The 15,487-nt window shown below is 40.4% G+C and overlaps 1 protein-coding gene across 6 annotated transcripts in view; it reads left to right on the forward strand.

Moving 5' to 3' along the window:
* CCDC6 (coiled-coil domain containing 6) overlaps window positions 1–15,487 on the forward strand; it is a 107,331-nt gene that overhangs the window by 40,445 nt on the left and 51,399 nt on the right. For 5 of the 6 annotated variants that reach the window (XM_059662653.1, XM_059662654.1, XM_059662655.1 and 2 more), the window contains exon 2: window positions 9,684–9,833. The exons of the other annotated variant lie outside the window; for it this stretch is intronic. In XM_059662653.1, coding sequence (XP_059518636.1) covers window positions 9,684–9,833 — 150 coding nt within the window. The remainder of the gene's footprint in view (window positions 1–9,683; window positions 9,834–15,487) is intronic. 6 annotated transcript variants of the gene reach the window in all.

Below are 15,487 nucleotides of genomic sequence, written 5' to 3' on the forward strand. Positions count from 1 at the left end.
GGGAAAATGGGTTGTGACTCCACTGTGAGACTGTACATTCTCTAGTGCTGTCATCAGGGGAGGAGATGAATGTTTTAGCAGTCTGAATATAGCATATAAGATCAAAAAGAAAAAAGCTTCCGACTGTACTTAATTTGGTCACGAACAAGGCAGGTAGTCCTCCTCCTTGCGCCTGACCTACAGTATGAACCATATGCTAGCGTTGCTCCTCTTCCACGCTGATCAGTTACGGGAAAACCTGGAGACATTTTAGGAAATCTGTGCCTTCGGGAAAAGGGAAGAAGCTTTGAAAAAGGGAAGTATCCTGGTTGAGAATGAGAGGCACCGTATTTTACTGCTCCTCCCATTCAGAGATGGGGCTCTTTGAATCTGTTTCCTACCCTCTATGGGTCTGGGATGGTAGAGCTCAGCTGAACCCCCAGCTGATGCAGCCTCCGTGAAACAAGCGAGGAATGACTCATCAATCCATAGGATGATGGCAACTAACGTATTGTTGTTTGAAGACTATGCGTTGGGATAGTTTGTTGCATAGCAATCGATAACTTATAGAATGAACTTCCTCTGGTAAAAACACTCAGGCAGGGATCCTGTTATGCCCGCCTATTCTCAAAAAATCATCAGGATTAGGAAGAACGTCTTTCACATTTTAGTATAATTTTGATCAATCTGATTCCTTTCTTCTTAGTCACCAGCTGATAGGACTGCCAGGTGCTCACAGCTCACAGGGAAGGAAGGTAGCCAATTTGGGGGGCATGATTCATTTTGGGGAAAGGGTTATTTGGGAGTTAATGCTACATAGGGAGTAGTTTGAATATACTATACTGGTGTGCAACGTGTAGCAATAGAAAAAAAATAATTCTGAGAGGAAAATTGAGAAAATACCAAAGAAACTTTTGAAAACTGTGCCTTGGATTGGTTCCATACTTAAAGTGGGGGGAAATTTCCCCCTTATCCTACTTGTATAGGATCTCTCTGCTCTTAGAAGCCAGGTTCAAGCTACTTCTTTTTAGTTAAATCATGACATGAATGAGTTTTTGAAATCTGGCTTTGGGAATTTGCCTACAGTTTATGTTGTTATAACAGGACATGTTATCTTAACAACCAATTTGTAAATTAGAGCATTTATAACTTCAGAGCTTGGATAGGTTGGGGCCTGCCGGTTACCATAGTAGGCCTGGTGTTTGAAAAATGGACTAGCTACTTTTCTAAATTTATCAAAATATTAGACATAATTATTTTACAAGTCTGTTAATTGTTATAGTGAGTATGGTCAATTGAGTTTTAGAGGCACAGTATTTTACTGCTCCTTTCATTCAGAGATGGAATGAAAAGCCCTAATTATCACTATATAGTTAATTTTATTATAGATTTGTTTCTAAGTCTGTCTTTTGTTTCTATTTTTCTAAGTCCATTTCACATTTTTATATTCCCTTTATATTTCTGATATAAATGAAAAACATACTTGTTAGAGAGAGTGCTTTGCCTGGCCAATGTGGCTCAGTTGTTGAACATCCACCTATGAAGCAGGAGGTCACTGTTCGATTCACAGTTAGGGCACATACCTGGGGGCATACAAGAGGCAGCCAGTCAATGACTCTCTCATTATCGATGTTTCTATCTCTCTCTCCCTCTTCCTTCCTCTCTGAAATCAATCAATACACACACACACACACACACACACATACACGCGCACACACACACACACACATACATACTAGAGGCCTGGTGCACGAAATTTGAGCACGGGTGGGGTCCCTAGGCCTGGCCGGCGATCAGGACCGATCTGTGGGGCAACTGGCAGGGCGATCAAGGGACCCCCACTGGCACCTGCCTTGGCCGGCCTGGCACCACCAGCTCGCCGGCCCCATCCCCTGCTGCTGGTCACCTCCCTCTGCGGGGTGACCAGCGGGGTGATGGGGGGGCCTGTGGGCTAGGGGTAGCTTCTGCATTGAGCATATGCCCCCTGGTGGTCAGTGAGTGTCATAGCGACCAGTTGTTCCACTGGTTGTTCCACCAGGCAGTTGATTTGCATATTAGGCTTTTATTATATAGGATATACATATTTTTTAAAGAGTACATTTTCAGAATTGTATAATCATTACTATAATCTTGGAACATTTTCTCCATTCCAAAATGAAACTGTATTCATTGGCAGTCTCTCCTCATTCTTCTTCCCTCTTGCCTGCTGCTGCACCAGTACCCGCCCCCCAAGCCTTTTGCAACCGCAAATCTTTCTGTCTCTAAATTTGCCGGTTCAGAACATTTCTTTTAAATGGGATCATATAATATGTGGTCTTTTGCATCAAGTTTCTATCACTTAGCAAAAAATGGTTTTGAAGTTTTATCCATGTTGTAGCATGTCTCAGTCCTAAGAGGGAAAATGATTTAGCCACCATGGATATACAACCATTGCTTAATAAGTTTATTGTATAATATCTTATTCAAACAAAAATAATGAACAGACCATAAAACACAAGTAAGTTATGAAACATGACAAAACGAACTCCTGGATTCCCACCACTCAACTTAAGAACAAGAATGCTGGTGATACCATCACATCTACCCAGGAATTTCATTCCTATCCTGTTCCCTCACCTCTTATCCTACAAATGAATCCTTATATAGTACATCATTTATTCTGCTTGTTCGTTTACTTTAATAAAAATATGTGTACAGCTTCATTTTTCCCCAGTCAGTATTATGTTTCTTAGATTCCTTCATGTTGTGTTTAGCTGTGCGTCTTTTGATTTCATTGCTTTTTAATTTTCTGTGTGATTGTATTGTTTCTCTTCTGAATAAATATCTGGGGTGTTTCCAGTATTTTACTTATTAAGAACAAGAATGCAGTGAATGTTTTTGAACTGCCCCCTTGTACATGTTGAAGGTTTTTCTCTAGGGCATAGACCTATCAGTAGAATTGGTACATAGTAAAGTATAAGAATATTTAATTTTTAAAAATACCATACCAAATTCACACTTGTGTTTGTATTATAGGGGAATTCTCACTGGTCCACATTAACACTTGGTATTGCCAGACATCTTAACTTTCCCCAGTCTCGGGTGTAGAAAATGGTGATCTTAATTTGCACCTTTTTTATTACTCATGAGTTTGTTGATTATGAAATATTTTAAATTTCCATTTAAATCTTTGGTTTTCTTTTTTATTGGAGGTTATATTTCTCTATAGTGTTTATATATTCTGGATACTACTCATCACTTTGTTACATGTATTGCAAGTTTCCTTCAGTTTGAGGGCTGCCTTTTCACTTTTCTTATGGTCTTTAAATATAAACATTTAGCAACTTCTCTAACAATTTCTCATTGTTCCATATCCAAGCAAGTGATCAGTGGACTTATTTTGAATTGGGTGTGGACCAGTTTGGGTGGTGTTGAATTCAAGTGGTGAGCCGTGTAATCAGAGTTGTGTTCTAGTTATGTGTAACAGGACATGCACACAGGTATAGGTTTTGTTCTACTGTAGATGGGTGGTGAAGACTGGTCTTTCACTCTCGCTGGTTTGAGAGGCACTGCAGCTCGATCAAACTTGGTAGCTGTTAGGGATCCTTCTTAGCATCAAGATTCTCTGAGTTCTTGTCCTGAAAGTCACCCTTGTTGCTGCTTTCTCTCCTGTCCTGCATCCTGTAACAGTGGCCTTGGCCATTGTTAGTATCTGGGGCAGAGCAGCACAGTTGTGAGGCCTAATCAGAATTCTGTTCTGTATTTAAGTGATTTGCTGGCAATCCTGAATGTAATAAATAATATATTCACTTGTTGACTATTAATTGCTTTTACTATAAGATAGTGTGCAATGTGTGGAGGAAATCAGACTCAATAGAGAATTATAATCCTCGGGCAGGTAATGGAAGTCATCTCCTAGATTTTCTAATAGAGGAAATGAAAGCATCACCTGCTACCCACCCCTGCAATACCGACACTTAAATGCGAGACAGTGCAGGACAGTTGTTTGTGGTGTTAAACCCATTGGTATGATGGATTTTCCAGCTAATCCTGTAAGAGGTGCCAGTCATCAGTCATGAGTTCTGCTGAGCTCTGAGCGTCTCCCGGAACAATCAGTTGTGCAGTGGTGCTCCTAATAAATAACAGAAAGAACAGGATTTTATATAGTTGCCTGGTTTTGTGTTGTACTAATTTGCTTTTTGTACTAATTTGGTGTTAGATGCTACTTAAAGCTGAGGGGTTAAAATCAATAAATGTGGACTGTGACTAGTCAACAGAATAGTAAACGTAAATAATTAGAATGATATATTTAAATATATTCATAAATGTAAATAATTTAAATGATAAATAGAGCCTGCATGGATTCATATGCATTAGAGTAATGGTTGCCAACCAGTGGTCTGTGGACCCCTGCTGGTCTGTGAGGTCTGAAAGGTTGGCGACTGCTGCATTAAAGCTTCAAGATATCTTAGTTGTAGGATATTTATTTATTTATTTATTTTGTATTAAAACAAGTCAGCAATCAACTTAAAAGGAATTTTTTAAAAAAAACAAATGCAACATTGTTATTTTGGTAGTCACTTGAACTTTCTTGATTATATTCTTTACGTATGGCTGCTATCAACTCCATTTTGCTTATAATTCTTACTTTGAAAAGCTGTCCTTTTTTTAAAAAAAAATAATTGACAGATCATGAATTGCATCATTCCACATAATTTTGGTTTTGGCACTTGGATTTTTCTCTCCTCAGCAGTGATTGCTACTGTTGAGAGTTTTTGCCTTGTCCTTTCTGTACTAACCCTGGATCTCCAAATGCCACTGATAAAGAACAGAAACACTAGACAATCACATTGGAATTTCCTATCAATTTTGTGCCTTGGTCATAACAGCAGCGGGTCAGCACGAACTGTGTTTTTCTTATCTGCAGAAAATTGTGCTCATTTAGAGTATGGTTGCCTCAGGAGGAAATAATTTTCTCTGATAATTCTTTTGGTGTTTATTTTTTCCAGGGGACCTGGTACATTTCTCCCGTTTCCCCTCGTCCCATGTCTCTTTGTCCCCCCTCCCCAGCCCGCGTTGTTACATTGGCTTTTTGGTAGGCTGGGGAAATAATGATGGAGAAATGTTTTGTACGCTAGGCCTCACAGTAGCAGACATTGAGTGTTTACTGCTAAATGAGGAGCAAAATAGCAGACACTAATAAATGAGTAAGATTATACCAAATTCACTCTATTTCTAAACATAGCAAATAGAATCAATCATATTGAACATGAACATACAATCACAGGTTTTTAAATTTCCTCCAGTTTTTTAAATCTTCAATCTACAAACATATGCAAAACACTGAGAAAAGGGTTTTCCTTGAAAAATTTTCTAATGTTTTTGTTTCTTTTCTTTGGAGAGTTTATAGAGTTATATAGTTAATTTTGAAATACAATTTTATTTGTTGAGTTATTGAAATAGAATTTTATTTTTGAATTTGGATGTGTTTAGGTATGCTGAGATTTTTAAGCATTTCAGGTAAAAAGGAAAATATATTGCTACAACTAATGAAATTCCATACAGTATAGCCAGTTTGGCGCCCCTTTTGCAGATGGTGCCTGCGGTTTGCTCCTTTGCTTCTGGCTCTTGGCTTCTTGGGGGAGAATAAATTGAAAAGGTAATTTATTTTATGTCTTAGATAAAAAGGCCTGTTTTGGAGTTAGGGAAGAAAAAGCCAGGACTAAGATCAAGATCAAAGTAGATACTTACACCCTGGCCGGTTTGGCTCAGTGGTTGGAGTGACGACAGCCCAGACCAAAGGGTTTCGGGTTCGATTCCTGGTCAAGGGCATGTACCTGGGTTGCAGTCTCCATCCCCGGATGGGTCACAAGGAATGCAGGAAGCCACCAATCAATGTTTCTCTCTCTTCTCCCTCCCTTCCACTCTCTCTAAAAAGTCAATGAAAAATACCCTCAGGTGAAGATTAAAAAAAAAAAAAAGTGGATACTTACTGCTTTTCTGTACTACATAGCTCATACTCTGATAATTAACTTTTACTCATGGTTGTCAGTACCCCTTATCTGTTCTTTTAAAACCAGTCTCCTCTGAGGCTATAATTAGATACAGCAGCTTGGTGGGGGTTTTTTGTCAGCATTTTATGTGTTAATTCCTAAGATGATCTGAAACCAATTGGAAACAGGGTGAACTAGGAACCCAATCCTGTCCTCCCCATGGGTGGTTTTTCTCTGGCTGTTTAGGTGGTTTGGGAGGCAGAGTAACAGCCCTCAGTGAGAATTAGTAAGTGGCAAAAACTTAGTTAAAGGAGACCGTTAATAAACTCCGTTAGGCTCTGTTCGCCGCCTTGTTAGATTGGTTTAACCAGCTTCCTCATGTTAGTCATGGGCCCTGAGAGTGGCATTTTTTATTAAGCTTTGCCTAGAAATACGTGCCTATTCGAAAGTGGAGAATGATTTTTGTTTGCCAAGGCCTCCGTCTCTCACGACTGGTGACATGTCACTTACTTTGAAAGTACTTTTAGAGCAGATGTAGCCCTCTTCGTCTCCCTGCCCCCAATTTAAAAAACTTGCTGCTTTCCCTGGTGTTAAAGAAAAACAGTTCAAGTCAAGTTGAAGATCTGATTGGTTCGTTGAACGATTCACGAATTGGGCAGCGCCCATCTGGTAAAGAGAAAGGGGGCCCTGAGCAGTTGCATGAAACAGAAGGTTTTTCTGAGTGGGACGAGGGTGGGACGAGGAAGTTGAAGGAGTGGATTATTTCAGGCAGAGTCATCTTCCTGAAGGCAGCGGGTTTTATCAGGCAGATTACAGATTACCTCACCAGCCCGGACCAGGAAAGTTCAGATTGATTGTTTTAAAATTCCATTCCTGGGAGAGGCGGAGGCTGCAATTAGGTTAGTACTGAGGTCTTGGTGGGGCTTATGGCAAAGAACTCCATTTTGGGTATTTTGTTTCTTTTTAACCCTGGGAAGAATTGCAAAGGAAACCAGGTGTTCTGTGAAATACTGGCCCTGTTTATCATCAGAGTTCTTTTTCTTTATTTATTTTTAAAATATATATTTTATTGATTTTTTTTTACAGAGAGGAAGGGAGAGGGATAGGGAGTTAGAAATATCAATGCGAGAGAAACATCCGTCAGCTGCCTCCTGCTGTGCGTGCAACCAAGGTACATGCCCTTGACCGGAATCGAACCTGGGACCCTTCAGTCTGCAGGCCGATGCTCTGTCCACTAAGCCAAACCGGCCAGGGCCAGAGTTCTTTTTCTTAATGGAGATATTACTCATATACCATAAAATTCACCCTTTTCAAGTGTGCACTTCGGTGGTTTTTAGTATATTCACAAGGTTGTATAAACTCAGCACTGTCTAATTCCAGAAATTTTCATCACCCCGAGAAGAAACCTTGTATCATTAGCAGTCCTTGCCTGTTCTCCCCTACCCCTGCCCTGGCCACCACTAATCTACTTTCTATCAAATGCTCTGCTTTCTATTACACTGAAACCTGTCGTCCCTGCGACTTAATGGTTAGACGATATGGGAAGTGGGTGGAAGCTACATGAACAGACTCTTAGGGCCTCTCCTCTTGGTCAGCTGAGCCTGTGAGGCTGGTTCTCTTTATAGCTTGTGATTAAATTTACCTAAAATATCGAATGTCTGGTGGTAACATGCAAGAAGTTGAGCCTGACTTGATAATGAAATTAACTTGTGGAAAACACCCTTTTGAATTCTAAGTACAAATCACCAAAAAGGCATTGAAGTTCCTCTCTACCTTTGTATTCTATAACTTGAGAATACTCAGAATTCAAATCATATAGGACTTGGTCAGTCGAAACCAGAAAAACAGGTAGTTTAAACAGATTGTGGACTTGGATATACGTGTCAAATATGCTTTGAATAAATTCTTTGGATTTCTGCCCGTTGCACATGTATGAGATCTTGAAGTATATGAGTTTTGAAAATGGCTGGGGATTAATTTAAAGTGGGAGGGGAAGCGCCAGTCCCCAGCAGTCTTCCTTGACCATAGTGTCTGGAAGAATAGACGTTGAGAAATGCTGACGAAATATGAAGTGTGTAAGGGAACCCCTGGGGACCTAGGGGACTGCTCAGTGGACGCTCTGGGCTGGGAATAAAAATTTATTAGCTGTGATGTGTTCCTAATTGCTCAACTCTCCTGGATTATCCCAAATGGTTTCTTAAAGAAACGGAGTGCTGGAGCTTCTCCCAAAGTTTCCACTTTTTATGTAGCTGTGTTTTTCAGTCTAAGTACTGCATGTGGCTCTCTGTTGGAGAATTGCTTGGCAGGCAGTTCCAGAGCCTGGCGTACTTCCTCTGGGCCACTGTGATGGAGAGCAGGAAGGATGGACTCCCAGAAACCATGCCCATTAAAGTGTGGGTGTTGGGGAAGCTAGTGAATATGGACAGAAATCTAAACCACCAGTGTTGGGAGTGGTTGTCGGACCTTTTACAATAAAAGGTGGTAGTTGCTTAATGCAGGTGCCCTTTTGTGTCCTGCCCTCTGGCTCTCCTGTTATTTTAAGTGACAGATGCTGGACCAGGCTTGGAATTGATGTAGCTTTCCTTCCCTTGACTTGGCAGATGAAACAGGAATGCATTATTGGGGATTAATGCATCAAAATGCTGCAGCTTAAAAAGTGCTTTGAAATATAGTGGAGTCCACCTGAAATAAGTATTTTCTTTCTGAAAACATTAATTTCCTTCAAGGGTGGTTGGTTTTTCTGTTTATTCTGTTCAAACATAGATGGGGGGGCGGGATTTACAGAAGAATATTTTCAACTCCATTGAATTATGCCTGACTCTGTTTTAATCTCTTTTTAAAATTCAGTAAAGTCTGACCTTTCTTGCCCTCACCTCCAAAAAAATTCCTAGTAGGGAAATAGGTAAAAAACGAAACTCCTTTTGTCCACCCTCACTCTTCACCCCCTGGGTCCCCACTGCTTTGCAATAACTACTTTCCAGCCAATTGGTTTATTTCCTTACAGTAACTACTCAATGAACATGTAATGAATCCATGTGTATCTGTAGTGCTTTTTAAATGACACACCCAAACCCTTTCAGAAACACCCTAAAGAGGTGACATAATTTTACTTTTTAAGGTGAGTTGAACTTCTCTGCTGCCGTTAAAAAACAAAGTTGCCTAGATATTGTAATTACAGTAAGTTCTCACTTAACCTTGTGGATAGGTTCTTGGAACTGCTGTCAAACAGGTTATTTGATATTCGCAAGAGCTGAGTTCCTACGATCTCATCAACACTGTGATGAAACGATCTTGACCCGAATGACATTATGTGAGGACCTGCCAGATAAACTTGTGAGATGTAGTGACTTTCACATAGTTATGGATTGATGCACGGACCCCAGAATTGGACTTATCTGCCATGTGAGAAGGCGCTTTCTGTATTCTGGTGATTGACTTGAGATTGCTTTGAAAAACTGCAAAAACAATCTTTGTTAATGACTTTGAAATATCACTTTAAGAAGAGGGACCGTACATAGTACAGGGAGGCCCTTGGGGGTAATAGTAGGATTGCTGCTGAGTTCCTCAGATTTGTGCGTCTTGGGGTGTGTTGGTTCACAGTTAAAAATAGGGCTCTAATTAAAATGGGTGTTCTCGCTGGAAATAAGAACTATATTTCAATTAGTAAATTTCCTGTTTCCTTAACTTGTGTTTTTTTTTTTTTGTTCCCTTTTAATTTTTTTTTTAAAACAGCAAGCCAGGGCTGAGCAGGAAGAAGAATTCATCAGTAACACGTTATTCAAGAAAATTCAGGCTTTGCAGAAGGAGAAGGAAACCCTTGCTGTAAATTATGAGAAGGAAGAAGAGTTCCTCACTAATGAGCTCTCCAGAAAATTAATGCAGGTAAATTATCTATTCTCCCCTCTCATCTCCCCTGCCTGCTGTCCTCTCCAGGAAAAAACGACTTTGATGGAGCAGTTTGCTCAAAACATTTGCTGATGAGCTTGTAGCTAACAGTCTTTGGAGATTAAAAATGCCTGGTAAAGATGGCAGCAGTGTGATACTGAAGACTGTGGTTCCCTAGCTCATCTGCTCAGGGGAGGGAAGCTACTTTACATCAGCATTTCAAGTAACAGCTGAGGAGCCCAAGGCCTCCGCCTGGGAGTGAATGCTGTATGCAGTATTTTTGGATATAGGAGAATTAATACCAAATGTGAGATTTCTTTCCCCTTTTATGTTGAACCTGTAATGAATGCATAAACATTTTTGGCAGTCAGAACTAGGTCTTTTGTACTAAAATATGGGGATATAAAGTGAAATGTCCATTTGGGGAAAAAACATAAAAGGTCTTCACAATCCATGGTTAAAATGACACGCAGTCAGTTGTGTTCAAGTGGGTGTGTAATATGTTACTAAACGAATATTAAAACTTAAAAAATTATTTGCTTTAAATATTAAAACAACATTAATCACTAATAGTTTGTAAAAGATACCACACAAAACATACAGGAAGGTTTGATTTATTTATTTTTTTTAGTTCAAAGGCTCTCCCCTCCTTTTTTCTCCTATACTCCCCCCTCGCCTCCCCAACACTTACTAGTGAAGTACAAAAGTAAAATTTGTTTAAGGCAAACATTTTGTGGGCTACTTAGTATGAACTTAAGAATAAGTAGGATAGCCCTGACTGGTTTGGCTCAGTGGATAGAGCAGTGATGGCGAACCTATGACACGCGTGTCAGAGGTGACACGCGAACTCATTTTTTTGGTTGATTTTTCTTTGTTAAATGGCATTTAAATATATAAAATAAATGTCAAAAATATAAGTCTTTGTTTTATTTACTATGGTTGCAAATATCAAAAAATTTCTATATGTGACACGGCACCAGACTTAGATTAGGGTTTTTCAAAATGCTGACATGCCGAGCTCAAAAGGTTCGCCATCACTGGGATAGAGCATCGCCTGCGGACTGAAAGGTCCCAGGTTCGATTCCGGTCAGGGGCATGTGCCTTGGCTGCGGGCACATCCTCAGTGGGAGGTGTGCAGTAGGCGGCTGATCGATGTTTCTCTCTCATCGATGTTTCTAGCTCTCCGTCCCTCTCCCTTCTTCCCTGTGGAAAATCAATAAAATATATATTTTTTTAAAAAAAAAGAATAAGTAGGATATGGAGTTTTTCTTATTTAACACAGCTTATCCAGAATAGTGAGCAGAGATAAAATTATCCCGGGAGGACCACTGTTCTCACTCTGTCAGCAGGCTGTGACAGGTAGAAACACGCCCTTGTATTTTCTGTTTCCTGGCATCACTAAATTTGGTTGACATACGTGTTTTAGTGAGGTGATAATAAAAGGATATTCGAGGCTTTTAAAAAAACTTCCTGATTTTTTTCTTACCATCCAAATTGATTGTCCTATAAGAGAAGACCAGAATTCCACTTTAGAATAGAAACTTTAGTGTTAAAACTGTATATGGTCCAGGCAACTTTTACTCAATCTTTGTTTTATTCTCATTTTTCTACCTGACTACTGAAGAAAGATACCATTACAGTCTTGCAAAAAAATTTTTTTTTATTTATATGGCCACTGTTGAAATGTGAAGAACAGGGATTCCGAGGCATTCATGTCTGGTAGAGATTTATGGCAGTTTCTCATGGACACATTTTGCTTATTCATGTGCATTCTGATTTTGAGGGGAAAAAAGCGAGGGAGAAGGTTAATTTGGCCTTTGACTGCATCACCTTGGTAGCGTTCGATGACTTATTCTTTATGTTGCTTCTAGCACTAAAGGGATGCAGTTATAGTCTGTTGTTCTGAGTTTGGTGTGCAATCGGGCATCCTAATTTTTTAACACTCTCAGAAACATTCCTTGTTTTCAGCTTTCATGGTTGTTAGTGTTTGGAGTCTTTGACCAAAGTGCGTTATAAATCCATCAGAACCGATGCAGATCACGCTCCTTCTCTCTGTACTCATCTTCAGTGTGCGTGCTTCTGTAGTGTGTAGCTTCTAATCAGCTTCTCAGTCACTGGTCACGACCCACCCACTTTCCAAGGACATTAAAATAAGATACGAAATAAGAATGAAAACGTGAGAGCTATGTGCCACAGAGAGGGGCATTAGTTATAGTAATACACGTGGCATAAGAAAGTTTGAACTTAGAATGTAAGCTCTGAGCATCCTATAAATAAAGCTGTAACCTGGAGAAATATTGTGATTTTTAAAAATAATTCATATATCTAAAAAAAATAGTTTTACTTGGTCAGGAGAAAAGAAATGTCATATATTAAAAGCTTAAATTTTTTCGAGGGGCATTGAATCTTTCTAAAGAGACTAATGATAAATAATTGAACAGCACAATAAACTCTTTTTGCCAGAAGTGGTATATCATGTGTAGTACTAGTCCTCATGTGGCCGAGTCTTAACAAAAGGCTTGGTATGAAGGTGTGATTCTGTTGCTTGGGGAGCTCTACGTGGGTCTTTGCTTGTTAGTGATCTAACTTGTAGCATCTGGACAAACCAATAGTCAGCACGTCTCCGAGATGATCTCTCATGACTCCCAGCTTGGTTCTTACGAGGTACATATATAATAAAATACACATAGCATAAAATTTGCCATTTCTGAATGTATAATCCAGTGGTATTAAACACATTCACATGGTTGTGCAGCCATCCCACTATGCATCCCCAGAACTTTTCCAAAAAAGCTCTGTACCCATTAATAACTCCTCACTCCCCACTCCTGGTTCTTAGACTTTTCTGGGAAAGCAGATGGGTGGCAGGGAGTTTGGGGTTGAGGTCTGGGCCAAGTTCTAGAGCTATGTCTGTTCCGTGGCACCATAGGTGATCTCTCACTTAGACGTCGGGTTTCACTATGTGCCATTTTGTGGTAAAGACCTAAGAAACCCTCTTCTGTTGCTGGCCAGTCGGAGAGATTGCAGGGAGGAGATCTGCAGGGAAGAAGGGCTGACGGCCTATGTTACCCCCCCTCACCCACCCCCCTCAGGATGCATTTCCTGTTTTCAGCCCGTCCTTGGTGGAAGGCTCACCGTTTCTGCCACCCAGTGTGGAAGAACCCATCTCCATCTGGAAGACCTTTAGCGTAATCGGTACCGATAGCCCTTCCCACTGTGTAATCACTGTACTGTGGCTCTCTAGGATGGTTGCTTCTGGACAGGACTTTGCTATGAAAAACCTGCTAAGAGCAACCGTACTGCAGGTGTGACTGACAGACACATGCGAACTGATCTGTTCACCGTGAAAGTGTTGAGCATTTTTTCACCCAAAGGCTGCCGAGAGGCTGTTTATAGAACAGTTTTGGGTTTGTCGTCATGCTTTGGCTCTTGTCTCTCTTAGAGATTAGACATTGCTTTTATGTACTTTTCAAAGGAATTCTTTGGGCCTGAGAACAAAATTAGATTATTGCTATGGAGGAGACACCTTCCTTCCCATTGGCTGGCTGAGCTGGTATCTAACACCTTTTAAAAACTCTAAGAGAGAGTCTCTTCAAGTGTAGATGAGAGGAAATCTCCTTGCCCTTTTAGAGGATCAAGTTTGGGAGGGAGCTTAAAGCACCTCCGAATATGTTAATGCTCCTGAAATAAACACACACACAAAAGAGAATATGCAGCTTTTCTCCCTTGCTTTTGTATATATCCAGTAGATAGACACAGAATTATATCTTCATTCTGAGAAAACTTTTATCTGAAAAATCTGTATCCTTCTGAGCCCAGACTGGGATTGGTCACCTGAGTGAGAAATTGTCCTATAAAGCACTTTCTTATGCTTTTGGTAAATTCAGCACAAGCCTGCATCAGAACTAACTTCTGCCCTGGATATCTTTTTATTTTTTTATTTTTTTATTGATTTCAGGGAGGAAGAGAGAGAGAGGGAGAGAGAAACACCAATGATGAGAGAAAATCATTGATCAGCTGCCTCCTGCACGCCCCCTACTGGGGATTGAGCCCACAATCCCGGGCATGTGCCTTTACTGGAATTGCAGTTCTCAGGCTGATGCTCTATCCATTGAGCCAAACTGCCTAGGGCATGCCCTGGATATCTTGAAAGAGAGGTTGCAGTTTAATCATAATTTGTAATTAAAATTTATAAGAAATGCTGCCTTAGCAAACTCTTCATCAGAATTTGATTTAGAACATGCATCCTATATAATAAAAGCCTAATATGGAATGACCGGTGGAATGACTGGTTGCTATGACACACTCTGACCACCGGGGGCAGAAGCTCAATGCAGGAGCTGCCCCCAGCCTGCAGGCCCCAGGCCAGTCAAGGTGGTTGCCAGAGGGGCGTCCCCGATCACCTGCCAGTCGCCCTGCAGAAGGAGGTGACTGGCGGCTGCTAAAGCGAGGGGCAGAGTTGGCGAGCAGGCGGCGCCCGGCTGGCCAAGGTGGGTGCCAGCAGGGGCCCCCCAATTGCCCCACAGATCGGCCCTGATTGTCGACCAGGCCTAGGGATCCTACCCATGCACGAATTTTGTGCACCAGGCCTCTAGTGTTTAAATAAAAAAGTCTAATGTGCAGTATAGTGAGTGTAGACAACAATGTTGTATTATAACCATCAAACTTGTGAAGAGACCAGATCTTAATTATTCCTACTACAAAAAAGAAATGCTAATTATGTGATGTGATAGAGGTGGTATCACATCAATGGCCTTCGTATTACAATATATAAATGTATCAAATCAATATGTTGTGCACCTTACATTTACACAGTATTATATGTCAAATATATATATATATATATTTTTTTAAGAAGTCTGAAAAGCCATTCTCCAAATGTTACCGGTACTTCTATTTGGGTGCTGAACGGAGAGATGATTCAGGTCCCACACAGGATGGAGTGGGATGCTACAAGATTTCATCACACTACTCAGAATGATATGCAATTTAAAACTTATACATTGCTTATTTCTGGAGTTTTCCACTTAATATTTTTGGACCACAGTTAACTGCAGATAACAATGGGAAGTAAGATTGCAGATAAAGAGGATTACTGTATCTTTTTTAATTTTTAATTTCTTTGTTAATCCTCACCAAAGGATATTTTCCCATTGATTTTTAGAGTGAGTGGAAGGGAGAGGGAGAGACAGGGAGAAACATTGATATGAGAGAGACACATCAATTGGTTGCCACCTGCATGCACCCTTACCAGGACCGTGAACCTGCAACCAAAGTACATGCCCTTGACCGGAATCAAACCTGGGACCCTTCATTCCATGGGCCAGTGCTCAATCCACTGAGCCAAACTGGCTAGGGCTTATGTTATTTTCTATTGAGGAAACTTAAAAATTCTGATGCTTGTTTCATCCTTACTTTATGAAACTTCCTCCTGTGTCACTGACTTTGAGAGCTCTTTCTATGATAGTTGCATCTGTTTGTCATGGACAGCAGTTCACGGAAACTCCCTGCAGAGTCAGGCTCATTTGCAGGTGATAGGAGATTCTAGACTGCCCAGATAGTTAATAGCAACTGTACATAGAAAACTCTAATGATGAGTTTAACTGTCTTATCATTCTTGATATGATTCATTCCACTGGCTTAAAACTTTT

This window comes from Myotis daubentonii, chromosome 13 (genome assembly GCF_963259705.1).
Source record: "Myotis daubentonii chromosome 13, mMyoDau2.1, whole genome shotgun sequence".
Classification (NCBI taxonomy): domain Eukaryota; kingdom Metazoa; phylum Chordata; class Mammalia; order Chiroptera; family Vespertilionidae; genus Myotis; species Myotis daubentonii.